Here is a 16,108-nt window from a genome sequence, read left to right on the forward strand (position 1 = left end):
ATTGGGGCACCTGGGTGGCTCAGTTGGTTAAGCGTCCAACTTCGGCTCAGGTCACGATCTTGCGGTCCATGAGTTCGAGCCCGCGTTGGGCTCTGTGCTGACTGCGCAGAGCCTAGAGCCTGTTTCAGATTCTGTGTCTCCCTCTCTCTCTGACCCTCCCCCATTCATGCTCTGTCTCTCTCTGTCTCAAAAATAAATAAACGTTAAAAAAAAATTAAAAAAAAAATCTTATTGAACCATTTGCACTGTCCAAAGACGTACAGGTAAAGAACCAAAGGTACATTACCCAGAGTGTTTGATGTTTGAATATGTAGGATAGGATGAGATGGAAGGACAGTTATAAATCTCTGAGAGACAGGCATGTATGGGAAGATAAATATTCTGGCTGGTTGGCTAGATCAATGGATGGGATGAGGGGGTGGGATAGGATGACCAGAGAACAAACTGTAAGGGCATTCCTAACAGAGAATGAAGCTTTTATCCAAGTAACAATGAATGTTTCAATTTTATACGAAGCATTTTATACCATCCCAGTATTAAAGGCAGTCAGTAAAAATAGGTAATATCAAATATAAAAATGTTATGTAATTAGTATTACATACAGATCCAAATATAATATTCTGTCATCCCATCAGTGGATTGTTGTTATTACCATTATTTTTTTACTTGGCTTAGCATTTGTTTACTTTCTTGGTCCTTGATGAGGTTAGAAATGTAGAAAAGTGATATTTAGAACTCAGATTCATTTAATCTAGAACTTACTTGGAAAAAAAAAAGGGTGAGTAAGCAGTTACGAAAATTACTTGTAGAACAGGTGTCTTAGTGATAGCTAACAATACGCACCACAGACTGTGTGACTTAGACTGGACGTGTAAGATCAGGGTACTGGCATGGTTGGGTTCGGATGAGGGCCCTCTTCCAGGTTGCAGACAGCTGTTTTCTTATATCCTCACGTGACAGAGAGGCTGAAAGAGCTCTCTCTGGGGTCTCTTTTTATAGAGCAACTAATCCCATTCATGAGAGTACCACCTTCATGACCTAATTACCTCCCTAAAGTTTGTACCTCTTACTGCCATCACATTAGGAGTTAGGATTTTTGTGAATTTGGGGGGAACAGAAACATTCAGACCATAACACCAGATTCATTGAATTAACAGCTTAATTCAGACTTTCTACTGCTGCTGCCCTTTCCCCATCAATCTAAGGGTGTGCCCGAACCAGTTAATGAAAAGAGGAAGGACAGTTTTCATATTTTGTCAAGTAGTAAGTCTGAAGTCTTTCTCTGTTACATTATGAAATTTATAATATACGATTTTCTCTTTTATAAGACAATACTTAGCATAATGCTGGCTCATAAATTATTTTCATCATTTTTACTTTTTTTCCAAATACAGTTTTATAGACTTACTATAGTTTTTCCTAATACAGACTGTTTTCCCACATTGTAGCCTTTTTTAAAAACAAGTTTGAGTCAAAAAAAGATTAAAAATCATTAGTTTAGTAACCTACTTTATAGATATAACAATGTGTAAATGTGCATACATATGTACAAATATTTGGGTGAGTTTGTAGATATGATCTTGCTAATAAGGGTTTTGATAAGAGCTTTTGCTCTGGATGTTTCAAACTAAGAAAATAGGTACGAGTGATACCTCCAATTAAATGCATCTGACTTTCTGGCGTGTTTAACATCTTTCTTGGGGCCTATGTTTGCAAAGGATTCTGCAAGTCTAGCAGCTGATGTGCATAATGACACTCTAATAAAATGATGTGGGAGGTTTATGGAACATAAGTGACAGAATATTTCATTTGTGTTTAGTTTATAGTTGAAGGAAAGGATGGTCTCATAAATGCTAGTAAATCTACCCTGACCCTTGTTAACCTTTTTCCTAAAATGCCACTGCAAAATTAGGCATTAGCCAAAATGAAAGGATAATACCTTGTACTCACATAATTTCTTAACTATTCGACTTGGAGTGTTAATGGCAGAAAATCCTTGGATTCAAGTAGGTACCTTAATTTGTGGGAAGGTTAAGGTTTGTAAATGTTCAGCAAAGCCCTCTTCCTCAAAAGAACTATCTCCTTAATTTGGTCATGGTCATGCCAAAATCAACCTGAGGTAATTATTTCCAAATTTCATAATAAATTTTTTTCACCAAAAGTTTTTTTTTTCTTTCTTCTTTTTTTTCTTAAGTAGCCCATTTCACTGTGATAACCATTTAAAATATTGCTGGAACTCATTATGTATAGCATTTGTAAGTAGATACTTCTAGATCTGGAAATATTTCTTCATACTTGGGCTCAGGCTCTCTTGATGTGGATAGGAAGAAATTTGACTTTGCTGTCTTGTCTCCACAGCCTGGGGCAAAAAAAAGCACTTCAGTTTTAAAGCTTAATGATCAGACAAACCAAATCATCTAGTTCTCAGAGACAAAACTGATATAAATATATAGGGCCCTGCTGAATATTTTTTGCTAAGGAATCCAAAATTTACAGTATATTTATAGTTGTGAAAATGAGTATTCTAAAGAACACATTAGAAACGTTAACTGTAGGTAGTATTTTGTAAGTATGTAGCATATCTGGGAAAGCTGAACTAGAACTGGCAAATCTGAAAACATGCTTTACCATGGCTTTGTGTGTTTGGTATCTTGATGTGTAGATAATGGAAAATAATGCCAATTAACATTAAAAGAATTAATTTGAGTCCTACCTTTTCATTATGCATTTATATTAAAACAGCTTATTGTAAATGATTTAGTGTAGTTCCCATAATGTTTATACTGATGGATTTAATTTCACTAACCTAAGCAAGACATTTTTAAAGATGCCTAGACATAATTTGGTGTGTTTAGCTTCTCAGTTTGCTTACCACTTACGCACAAATGCAAGGCTTTATGACTCCAGTAGAGCCCTGTATTTCCCTATTTAGCCGTCTTTATTTCATGTCCTACCCACTGAAGATTTGAGTCTTACATGACCCCATTGTCAAGACAACAGGTACTACAAGTACAAGTTACTCAGGTATTTGGCTTTTACAAATTATGGATTGTTTTTTATATATCTTGAGTTACTCTTTTTTTTCTAAGCATATTTTTTTCTGTTTTCTCAATCCCCAATCTCTTTCCAGGGCGTGATTGACTACATTTTCTATTCCAAGACTCATATGAACGTGCTTGGTGTCCTGGGGCCTTTAGATCCTCAATGGCTGGTTGAGAACAACATCACTGGGTGTCCACACCCTCACATCCCTTCAGACCACTTCTCACTGTTAACACAACTTGAACTCCACCCTCCACTTCTGCCTCTTGTCAATGGTGTTCACTTGCCTAATCGGAGGTAGTGGAGTACTGCCCCGCAAAGACGGGGGGATCTGTTGCTATGGACCTGTACAGTTGTAAATCAAAGTATGTAGGAGTGAAGTATGGCCATCCTTAAGCTGCTTCTTCAGGTTCCTTTCATTATGTGTTTGCTCTAAGATTTTGTACATTTTTGTGCATATTGGTATCATTTGGCACTAGGGCTGGAACCAAAGTATTACTTTCCAAATTTTTAATTTAACATGTTTTTAAATTGGACCTTTTTCATATTATCTTAGAGTCAGCATTTGTAATTAATAAGTCACCAATTCAAGGCCCAACAAGTGTATTTGTTTTTCCAAAACAAATACTTTCTTTTGAATGGTTTCAAATCAACCATTTTTGTAAAAGGCAATTAAAAAGAACTATAAATATAACATTTTAAACTGAATGATGGCATGCCTTGCAGGAAAAATTTCTTGGATTTCTGTTTTCCATTATAACAAACTGGTTTTTGACTCCCCAAGTCTTTTGCACATTAACAAAGCACTTAAATTTGCTAGATCTGTACATAAACGATGATATATCCTTTAACCATAATAAGAAAAATTGAGAAATTAAAGGTGGTTGCACAATATGCTTTCAAAATCAAGCATTTAACAGTACATGACAGTTGGGCAAGTGCTGGTTATTTTTTTGTTTTGTTTTGAAGAATCACTCTGTATTTTGTTCCTCTATTAGTTGTAACCACATTAGAAGTATTAATTTTAAGACTTTCTCTCCAGTTTATTTATTGGGGAACAGTGGGTAATTTCTACTGCCACACATCTTGAAAATAGAATTTTTTAACATTTAGGATACCCACAAAATTAGTGTCCAGTATTTTTAATTATTCCCATCCACCTTTTTCTGCCTGGTTGTGCTAAAGAAACAGATATTATATGATCTGTACGATTTTGCAGGTATAATCAAATGTTAAACAAACAAACAAAAACCAGAACAACTGCTGAATGAAAAGACCCTGATCAAAGTTTTAAAAGGGAAAAGTGATACAAATATTTCATGTATTTCCCAAAGTAGGGCAAGTGTCTGCTGGTTTTGGCTTTTTGAGGTGGAAAAGATTTTGGAGGGAGAGAGAACAGGGAGTAGTTGAAAACCTCAGATCATTTTTCCTGACTCTAGTTGCCAAATGGCCATTATATGCTTTTAATCTTTGTTTCTGTTGTCTGTCAGGGTTGAATTAAGAAGCTACTGGTTTATTCCCAACTGTTGATGCTCTTTAGAAACTTTGGAATCCTTTTTTTGCCCAGGAGGGGCCAGTTGAAAATCTGTGACTCAAGAGGCAGTGAACGTAATAACCGTTTTCTGGGGGAAAAAATTGGTTGGCTACTTGACGTTAATTATGGCACAGTAACAGGAAAAGGTTGTGTCTGTGTTTTTAAGTTTTTCTTTATTCTGCTTTTTTGCTGCTATAAGAGTTTTCTGAAATTTATATTTTAAACTTTTCATGCACTTTACTGTTTCTAGTCTCAAAATGTGATATTTTTAATAAACAAGAAATTTTCCATTATGTGAATGAAATTTTAAAAGAAAATAGCCTATATTTGTGTCTCACTAATATATAAAGTACAGGTCAAATTTAAATTATTTAATTAGTTTTAAATATATACAATTTGTCTCCTCTTTCAAACCTGACATCGTAGGCTGTTTTATTAGTCTTAAATGATGCATTTCCTTTGGTCATTTTATACTAATTTCTTCCATAGTAAATTAATCAGGCTATATAATATTTCCCCTGAAGGGTAATTTTAGTGGGACGAGGGTGGTGGGATGATGTAATGTCGTATATGGGATCGCATCAGAAGGGTTCTGTAAAGCCTAAACTCCCTTTTAAAAGTGCCTAGTGATAGAGGCGTTGTTTGTCATCTTTTATAATTGGAATGTAATTGTAGTTGAGTGAAGTTTGATGTAAATAAAATATTCTTTTAAAAATGGTAAAGTACCAGAATAAACAAACAGAAACAAAGAAACAACCCTTAAGGTGACAGATTTTCCTCAATGTGCAGGTATCCCTTCTTATATACCTCAAACATTCAACATCTAGCCATGCAAATTGATTACCTGAACCATAGTACTGGAAAGTAGAATAGCATGAAAAACTTAATTTTGTGGACATTACCTTTTTTTGTAATCAGCTACTGTATGTTTTATTTTAAATCTTTTGTTTTGGGTGGATTTTCTGCTCTGGAGGTATATGCACTAACAAAACATTTTCCTCCTTTCATATACGCATGTTAATTAGCAATGTGAGCAATATTTCCTACCATACTTCACTCCCGATATTTTTTGAGATGTTTGTATAAAATGGAATTTAAAGTTCACTTATGATTGTATATGAACCACAGAGGAGCCCATTTATTAATAAAAAAAAAAACTTTTTTAATAGTTAAATGTAGAGGGAAAAAATAAAAAAAAATTGGGAAACATTGTAAACAGCTTAAGTTTATTTTGTGTATGATCGAGGCACTCTGTTGCAGGAAGGTGTGTAATTGGGTTCTCTCTGCTTCCAAATGCACTCTTTCAAACCATTCATTATCCTGTGTATTTTTAATGTGGTTTTAGTAAATGTTGGTAGTAGCTCTGTTGAAGTAGGTAATTGTGTTATGTTTTGGGTGGCACACACACTTGGGGCATGGTAACCCAAATTTCATGTGCACGGTTTCCCTTTAGCCCACTGCCCAGATTTCACACACTTTCACCCTTTGTTCCCTTTGTAAAAGGAGTGGTATCTGTTTTGAGCTGCCAATTCAGATGATCAGAAATGCTGCTCTCCTCAGTATTGTCTTGTTAAAACGCATGCCATTTGGAACTTTGGCAGTGAGAAGCCAAAAGGAAGAGGTGAATGACATAGGGTATATATTCAATGAAAGTAAAATATTTATGCTTATATACTTTCTAGTTCTCAGAATAAGTTTAATAAGCTTTATGCCATGGGGCTGCTGCATATTTTATGTGAAGTTAAGAGAAAATTTGGGCATTTTTAGGTTGTGATAATGTGTTGTGTTTTTTTTTTTTTTAACTGTTAAATATGATTTCTGATCTTTGTGTAAGAACTGGAGTGTTCTTTAAATTTATTGAAACAGTGTTTGAGGAAGGGAAAACTGCACTGTTTGCTATTACAACAGTCCTACAAGTGCATGTCAAGTCACCCACTCTCTCAGGCATCAGTATCCGCCTCATAGCTTTACACATTTCGATGGGGAATATTGCAGCATCCTCAGGACTGACATCTGAGAAAGGCTCAAATCCACTTACTGCTCCTTGCTTGTTGACTTTGTTTTAAAATATTGTGCCTGGTGTCAACTTTTAAGCAACAGCACTGCCTAAAAGCAAGCAGAGAACAGAATCCCAGCACCATTCTATAGGCAACTTTTTAGAATTCAGATATAGTAAATCTGTTCGAGATTTATGATGTTTTATGTAAAAAAAAATTTTGTACAACGTAGCTGAATATTTTTGTTTCATTTCTTTGATGTAAGGCGTGTGAACGTTCGTTTGAATATCACATGTTAAAGTCAGGTAATGGCACAATGGGTTCTGAGACCAGCTTCCCCCCCCCTCCCTCCCATTTGCCTTGTTCCAAGCTCTTTCTTTTCAAATTACTTTTCAATATTCATAGGCAGATACTTAATTTTACTAATAAGCATCCTGTGTGAATGTATTAAAGAAGCCACTGTGTTTTAGTGTTATAGTTTGCAGAAGTATAAAGCTTCGTTCTTCTTTGTCCCTCTTATTTGGTATGTTACAGTTATGTATTGAATCACAGAGATGGGAGAAAGTTGAAAGATATCTAAGGCTCATATCACTTGATTCTACGGTGGGTTGTATTAGAATTGAGGATGTGGCACATTAAAACTGGAACATGGGCAAACATAACTATGTTCCATTTAAAAATTGTATCTTCTAATTATCTATTGTTAAGTGGGTGAAAAATTAAGTTTGCATTTGTATTCCCAAAAGTTTCTAAAAATCACAAATGCCATCTGTACTTTCAAATCAAATAGCAAGAAGTAGAATAGCACAAGACAAAATAGGTTAAATGTGTTCTTTGATGGAATCAGAGGCATATTGTTTTCATTCCTAATATAGGGCTAGATTTTCTAGCGAATTGGCTGTGTCCCAGTACTTACAGTACTTACTTGTTTCTAAGTCTTCTATTCTGAGAGATTTTAATAGCTTTGTAAAATGCACTGACTGATCAGTAGCTTTGGCCACAGAAAACATAATCAATTTCTGATACATTTGGCAGGCCATAGAATAATGGTTATATAGCAAGCAATGACTTTATGGCACGTTTTAAAAATAGCATTCAAATATACTTTTTGACAGAAATGTGAATTCTCACATTTATAAGGTATTCTCTTTCCTACCTGCCCTCCCCTTTAAACAAAAATCAACTTTCTAATATGTAGATTTGTTTAATCTTTTCCTTCTGAATTGTATCATGTTTATAGAACTGTGAGAATTCTAGGTAGACAAATTAGGAAAATCAGAGTATTTTTCTAAGCCAGGAACTTCAAATAAAGTTTTCAATTTGTAGACTGAGAGAACTTTTGTAGTTACGATTGCTTTGAGTGATTTTAATTTTTTTTATGGCATCGTGATCATCAATTTCAAATCCAAGTAAATTAGTACACCTTTAACCTGGCTTATTTACCAAAGTTGTAATCTGTTTAAGAACAGGATGCCAAAAGCATCTTTCATTTTACAGAACGATTTGGATATCTCTGTTGTATAAACGTCACCTTAAAGTTTAAGGGTAAGAAGAAAAAAGGAAGCACTTACACTGCAGGGTGTTCTGAATACGAGCCACAAAAAGAAAAAAAGGTTTTTTTCAGGAAGGTGGTAAGGGAGAGCATGCATATTTCTTGTTTTAACCAAATACCTTCTTTATGTAAGGTTCTCTGTTGAATTACATAAGTCCTATGGCAAGAAATAGGGAGATACTAGGAAAAGCAAGCTTTGTTAACCTACTTAGTAATTTCTTTTGGCGTAGGTTTGTTTGGGTTATTCTTGGAACCAAAGGAAAACAGGCATGTTGAGGTTTTATTCGATGTATATTATGACATTGAAGTAATGGAATGTTTTTAAGTAAAATAGATTTTACTTTCAAAGCATATGAAATAAGGACATTTCTGCCTATTAAATGTTCATTTTTTATGGCACTTACTATAAATTCAGTAGCATTGTACTGAAATTAGAAATTGTGTTATCAGAAATAAATCATATTTTGAAAAAGGTATGTAAATGCCAAGTGATATGACTCTTTTGGCATAGTAGCTTGGTACATTCAGCTTTCAGAAACTTTGAGAAGGCATAGTTTGGCACCTATTAGTAGTTATTTTTCTTATAATCTCCCCAGATTTAGATAATTTCCCTACTTGTATGTGTGTCACTTTTAATTCTAAAGGCATAAGAATCATGGTAACTTTTAGAAGTGGTCCTTTCTTGCTCATTTCAGTTTTGTGTTAATTTCTAGTTACTGACCTATGACTGTATTTCCTTTCAAACTATCAGTGGTTATATGTACCACATTTGTTGAATTAGTTATCTTAAAACTCACACAATTGGCTCAGCGTTGATGTGTCAAACAATGGCTTTGCTTCTTAACAGGCTTAGTTTCCTGCTACTTGTTTCAGTGTTGATACAATAAGTGATGCAGTAGTCTGGGTGTGTATGTATTAAGAAGCTGTACTGTTCTTTCTCTGTGCTTAACTTGCTAAAAATATATTCCCTTACCTATGAAATTCCTGAGCGGTGCTCTGCCAACTTTTTTTTGGGGGGAGGAGTTTGGATGGCTGTATTACTGCACACTGGATCTGGAATTGTTCAGTGTTGTGAGTGGCAAATTTCTTAAACACCAGCAGCACTGAGAAGTGCACTATGGGCATTCGTACAGTTGTCCAAATGCAAGCAATTCTTTCATCTAGGAGAAGTTGAGGAATAGAGTTCATTGGAGTACTTGGAATATTTTGAGGAGGATGAACGTTTCAAATTTGGCTTTTTTACCTCTGGATGGGGTGGTATGGAGGGAGATTTTTTTTTTTTTTTGTAAAGAGAAAGCATGTTTGTACCTTCTCTTTCGGAAAGGCCAGGGTGTTGGTCATATTCACTATAGGTTAACGTATATCTTCTTTTGTGATTTCTTTCAACCATAAAATAAGTGCCAACTAGTTGTCCACGAGACGATCTACTCTTCAACTCAATTTACCGTTTGAATAGGGAAGGATTCATTTATTCTCATTATTTGGCATTAAGCTAATTTATTATTTTGCATAAATTTGAGTAATTATGTGGCCTATAAAGTGTTTTTGTAGCAAATTTAATGGTTGGAAAGAAAAGCACTTGAGTTTAAAACTGAGCAAGATATTTTGGTAATTTTTCCCCTGAATACATAGTAGTTTCTATTGATGTCCCAAAACAAATTCTCCTGTTCTAGGTTGTATATTTACTTTGCTTTTGTCCTAAGAAAACGCCAAGCACTAAATCAATTTGTTACTGTGTTCCAATAATCAGTTTAAAATCTAAGATCTTTCTTTTTTCTTTTCTTTTTTCTTTTTTTTCTTTTCTTTTCTTTTCTTTTCTTTTCTTTTCTTTTCTCTTCTTTTCTTTTTTCTTTTCTTTTCTTCTTTCTTTCTTTCTTTCTTTCTTTCTTTCTTTCTTTCTTTCTTTCTTTCAAAGATTTAATGAAGTGCCATGTAATTGTAGCTACTAGTGTTTAATGTTTAATAGACTGGTTCTGTGGTGTTCTAATCATTTAACACTCTGTCATCCTTGAGAAAGTGGTTCTTTCTTATTGAACACATTCTCTCTGACAAAATCACCAGCTGCTTTATTTTTCTATTTATTACAGTTAAACAGTTGATGAGGTCTGAAACTTGACCAAACTGCTCAGCTGAGATGTTTTTCCACAATAGACACTGTACAAATGTGCGTGTATAAGGACACAGTTGGGTGGTAGTATTTTTTCGTTAATGTGAACATTGATTAAACAAAGCAGTCCTGCCTTTTAAATCTTGTGGCAGCTCAGAAGGGAGGTGCTTAAGAACCTTAACTACTATGTCAGATGACAAAATACTTTTTTCCATTTTGGAGATTGGGTACTGCTCACACATGATGTATAGGGCTAAATATATGCTTGTTTCCTTGCACCTGTGTACTTCCTCTTCTCTCCCTCCCTTTCCTTCCCCTGTAGGCAATAAATGGCCATTTTGCAACTGCATACCTTTGTCTTGGTTTTTTACTCTTTATCTGTGCAGTATGTGTCTGCTTTTAGGTGAGTATATCTCTTGGAAAGTTGAAGTAGGAAGCCAAGGTAATTCAGGCAAAAAATTACAAATTTATGCTACATATTTTTTCTCTGATGAACTGCTTAAACAATACTTGTTTAGAATAGATTTGGAAGTTAGCTATATTTATGACTTGCTTTGGCTGAAGAAATCTGAGCAGAGAGGAACATGTGTCACTTCTGAGTGAAGCTTTAAGACCCAGTGTGCAATTTGCCATATTCCCTTCTCTTGCCTTGGTGATAATGTGGAAGCCTGAGTTGAGATCCACCTTCCCATCCTAGATCCTTGAGTGACTTTGATGAGCAGAGCTCCCCTGCCGCCATGCACAGAGCATGTAGGTTGAGTGAGAACTGCCAAATCTCAATGTCTTCTCAAACTGAAGTTTTGTTATTGCAGTATGAGCTAGCCCATCCTGATCTACAGTCATCAGATCTGCCCAGTTACTGACATAAACCACTCTTAATTAATAGGTGGACCTCTCAAGACCCAGAGTAAACTCATTCAATAAATATTCAAGTATCTACTATGAACAAGCTGCTTTGGGGATATAAAGTTGGACAGGTTCCCTGTCTAAGTTCCATTTATGACACAGAAAATATCAATGTATTTTAGTCATAGTAAAGGTATCTAAAATCTTAGAATCTTGGAAGGGGGGAGGGAAAGGGCACACAGTGAAATAATTAGTAATTTTGAAACTATGGGGATATTCAGTAGAAATATGATTTTAAGACACAGTGTGATTAAGACCACATTGTTCTTGAAGAGCATGAAACAAACTGAGCTATCCAGTTTAACAAGGGCTTAGGGAAGATAATGGCAGATTCTTCTGGAACAGATTGCGAACATTGACAAATCTATAGGCTAAAAGCTCAGTACCTACGGATTGGTCCTTTTTACCCAGGATCCAATACAAGCCTGTCACTGACCCCAAGAACCCTCTCTTTTTAGAGGCCTTGATGTTGGCCAGCCTTTAGGAAGTACTCCAAAAGTAGAGTCACTTGAAGTGTATCTTGAAGGGACCAGGTGTTGAGACACTGGCTTATTAAGATACTCCTAAAATAGGGCAGTCAAGACACTCACCAAGTGTCCTTGCATTCCACCATGTGACCTTGATCAAAATGTACCCTTCTTGGTAAAATAGGTGTAAGAAATGAAATGATTCAAAAAGCAGACACCAAGACCAGCTTGCATACGGATCATTTATTTGGAGAAGTGATCCCAGCAAAGAGTAGGGTAGGAACAATGGAATATGGAAAACCAAGTCAAGGGTACAATTTTGAGCTGAGCACCTCTGTGGGCGACTGGGGCGTAACCTTGCTATTGACCCTTTGGGAGCTGACTAGAATGCACCTCAAAATTGTCTTCATGAGGGATGGGAGAGGAGAGTATTTATGGGCTCCCATGAGAAAAGGGTGTTCATTCTTTTTCCTATGTTTGTGCATCTGTTGTGCTGAATCCAATATAATAGTGGATAAATGGGGTGGTGCAGAAAGCAAAAGGCAAAGTGCTGTTAAACTTGTCTGACATTGGTTGCCAAGCTATGATGTGCATAAGGAATGAGCTGAGAGGATGTGAGGCAGAGCACAAGAGTCTGACACAATGACGCACTAATCTCAACAAAATACAGAGTAGGAGAACAAGGTACAGTCCATTGTTGCAACTGATTCAGAGGCTATGATTAGTATTTGTCACCTTCTCTCTTGCAGATTTTACTCAGCTTTGCACCAGCACACCATTGGGTCTAGATTGCTTTTCTAAGGTTTGGTAATCCAGACCTTCATCCCGACGAGATGTTTTGTGCTTGTTGGGCATGTTTATGGAGTTTGCCCAGTCATCCCTACACATGAAAGAACCAAGAGCTGCCCCATGAATCCCTTGGATTCTAGATATGCTCATTCCTGCCTTCCGTTGTGTAGCAGCAACCCTACCTTCTCATGTTAATATGATGTATTTTTTTTTTTAATGTTTATTTTTGAGAGAGAGACAGTGTGAGTGGGGGAGGAGGAGAGAGAGAGAGGGAGCCACAGAATCCAAACTAGGCTCCAGGCTCCCAGCTTTCAGCACAGAGCCTGATGTGGGGCTCAAACCCACGATCCATGAGATCATGACCTGAGTCGAAGTCGGCCGCCCAACTGACTGAGCCACCCAGGCGCCCCTATGATGAATTTTCTATACCAGCATTGTGAGCCCCAAATGACCCCTTCCTGGGGACAGCCTACATCCAATGCCTGGGAAGTTAATGAGTATTATTAAGGTTCAGTCTTAGTCCACCTCAGCACCTCTGAAGTGCCATCCCATCCTCAGAGTTTTCAACTAATTGCACATTAATCTCTATTTCAGAATATGCTTCCCAAGGAACACAACCTGCCACATCAAATTTCAAGGAATCATGCCAGCAGCAGGTTTTGACTGCCTCCAGGACTTCTTGCTAAGACTTAGATCTTGAATCACAGTAGAGTGCCACCGTGCCAATAAATTGTTCCTTATGCAGTCTTCCTTAGGTCTCTCAGATATAACACTTTCAAGATCCACTTCCATGTGTTTCTTTAGTCCTTGGTCATAATGTTAGCCCAGGCCTTGGAATTCTCTGGATGTGGAAGCTAGTTTCTTCTGGCTTAAGTGTTGTATACCTCTGCTCAGGCAGTGCTGTGATGTCACTAGTTACTGATCTCAAGTTCAAAGAGGGGAGGCATGCGTGGATCTTAAGGAGGACAAGCAGTCTTTTGGGGCACCTTCTGCAAGTAAGAACTTTGCAAGTCATGCAGGCAAAGCGAGATTTCTTTGTGCTAGCAAGAGACAGGGCTGTAAGAGTTCAAGGACATCTGGGAATTTGAACTTCTCTGGCTTTTCTACCAGATGTTCCCATTCCAGGTCTCTGAGTTTCACTTTGACACCCTTGAAGATTATGCTCATATTCATTGTGGCTCTGCTACTATTATATAAATCATGGGCCTGATTTTTAGCACTGTTTGCCCCATGGCTACTGAAATAATTATTAAGCACTGCCCTGGATTCACAGCATATCTTGAGTTATAGCTGGGTAATCTGAGCCTGTCATTTTATTTTTTCAAGATGTCTGAAGTCAGTTTTGAGAACCAGACAGCCCCACAATTCTTACACTTAAAATTGTGCCATGCTATTTAAATGCTACTGCTTCTCATGTAGCCAGTGCTTCTCTTCCAATTGTACTTCAGATCCCAGTGAAAGCATACTGGGGTCATCAACCAACAATGGAGAGACTACAGAGTGATCCAGGTCCAGAAGCATTTGCCTTGTTGGGCTACCTCTGTTAATTTTTGTCTTGGCCTAAGTTTCTCCAAAAGACAGCCTGGAAGATCTTCTTGCAGGTAGTTGATGTTGGGATGTGATCTTAAGAAACAAGAGAGGACACTAGGAAGAGTTGAACAGGGAAAGAGGGAAAGCCAGTTCAGTGGTGAGTTCTTGAGCTGATCACTTCTGTGAGCAGCTGAGACTTGATCCTACCAGGAACCCTCCGAAGAGCCAAGTAACATGTGCCTGTAAGTGTCTATCTGAGGAGTGGAAGGGGAGATTTATCCATTGGATCCTAGGCTCTCTTGGTCAAAGTTCACTTACCTGGATGTTAACTCTCACATATGTTCAGGCTCAGCTTTTATCCTCAAATATGACTTGGGGGATCTTGAACTTCTGTTAAAACAAGCCAAGGCAATGTACTTAAAGTTACAATAGCAAACGATAAAGTTCTTATTAAAATAAATTTAGAGAACCCCTGTGTTTTCTAAGCATATTATATATACTTGTATCCCTTTATTGTAGATCATGGAAAATATGTAAATTAATATAAAAACTAGAATTTACTCATATAGGGCTTATTTTGTGCGGGCAATATTTATATGCTTTATATATAAGAAATCATTTAATCTTCACAACAACCCAATAATATATGTACTGTAATTCTCTTAATTTTTTCAGGTGAGGAAACAGGCTCAGAGAGGTTAGTACTCAATAGCTGTGTAATCTTGGTCATGAGTTGGTGTAGGATACAGGAAAGGGCTCTGCAGCAGGTCAAGACTAGAGTGCAAGTGGCCCCTCCTATTGGGCCATGCAGAACTATGGCATTAGAGTTCCAGCTGCTGCTACACAGTGGGAGAAGGGAGGAATATATTTGGCATCTAGGTGAACATTTGAGTGACTCTTGGCATTTCCTTGCTCCATTTTGCTGTTAAATTGACAAGTGTAAGAATCATGGCCTGAAAAGGGCATGGTAACCAGGTTCTAGGTTACTCTACTAGATCAGCTACCAAGAGCAGTAGAGATGCTAGTTGAGAATGAGAGGAAGCTTAGGGTGAGTGGCTAGTGGAGGAGGGAGATGGTGAGTATCATTTGTAGCCCCTGAACAGCTGCAGCACGAAACTAGTTCTTCTTACTAATCTTTCCCTTGTAAGTTTTGGGAGGCAGAAGATGCAGATGCTTTCAAAATGTATTATATAAAACAAGTGACTGAGTGGCTCAAAGTGGTGTTGTGGTGTTCCCTCTTCAGGACTGAAACACTCTTTCATCTGAGAGGACTCTCCACTGAAAATGCTTCTGATAAGTCCTCTAGGCTGAGGAGGGACAACTGCCTTACCCAACATTATGCCCCATTCTGGGAGGAGTTACCCATCTGTGGCCAATGGCTGGTAAATGTAGGCTTAATAAGTTAATAAGCCTTCATATCAACATGTGACAATTCTGAATGGACATGGCCATCTCTAGAGTCCCCATGGCAGTGGTTGAGGTCTTTGTTGTGACTGCATTGCTTTCTTTACTTCCCAGGTTTGATCCTGGCACTCTCCAAAAAACTTTCTGAATGCCAGTCTCCATCTCAAAATCTGTTTCCTGGAATATCCACATGGTAGGTAATTACAGTAGGCCTCTCAGATTGTTAGAATCTTAACTAAAGAAACTATAGTACTTGACATATATGATAAGTTCCTAGTATGTATATGTGTATATATTTCATATATGTGGGATATATTACATATATAAGTATATAAAACACTTAAAGAGGGGCAAAACATAGAAATAAACATGTAGCCCTTATTTAAAAGATCTGAACATTAAATGGTGCAACATAGCCAGAAGTGACTGGCAAAGAAGCCTGAAAAATATTGCTAGCCAGGGGTATATTCAGAATAGAGGAAAGACTGAGGAATGCATGTGGGAGAAAGCAAGCAAATATTTAGCACACACTTTTTTATTCTGTATCTGTTCTCATGCTTCTAGCCAATTTTTTTCTTATACTTTACCTGCATTGTCTTTTTTTATTTAGTGTGGTAAAAAACATAACATTTGTTGTCTTAACCATTTTTAACTGTTCAGTAGTGTTAAGTATAGTGTTAAGAAATCATTGCTAAATCCAATGGCTTCCTATGTTTTCTTTTAAACGTTTTGTAGTTTTAGATCTTACATTTCGGTCTTTGGTCCATTTTAAGTTAATTT

General features: G+C 36.9%; 1 protein-coding gene across 4 annotated transcripts in view; it reads left to right on the top strand.

The window, feature by feature from the left end:
* CNOT6L (CCR4-NOT transcription complex subunit 6 like) overlaps nt 1-15,731 on the top strand; it is a 124,541-nt gene extending 108,810 nt beyond the window's left edge. For 3 of the 4 annotated variants that reach the window (XM_042984327.1, XM_042984326.1, XM_007074791.3), the window contains exon 12: nt 3,131-6,804. In XM_042984327.1, coding sequence (XP_042840261.1) covers nt 3,131-3,343 — 213 coding nt within the window. In that variant the 3' untranslated portion in view covers nt 3,344-6,804. Of the gene's footprint in view, nt 1-3,130; nt 6,805-15,442 lie in introns of those variants that run through there. The other variant, XM_042984328.1, reaches the window with a different exon arrangement.
* Nucleotides 15,732-16,108: the final 377 nt, after the last annotated feature.

This window comes from Panthera tigris, chromosome B1 (assembly GCF_018350195.1).
Source record: "Panthera tigris isolate Pti1 chromosome B1, P.tigris_Pti1_mat1.1, whole genome shotgun sequence".
In the NCBI taxonomy this organism is placed as follows: domain Eukaryota; kingdom Metazoa; phylum Chordata; class Mammalia; order Carnivora; family Felidae; genus Panthera; species Panthera tigris.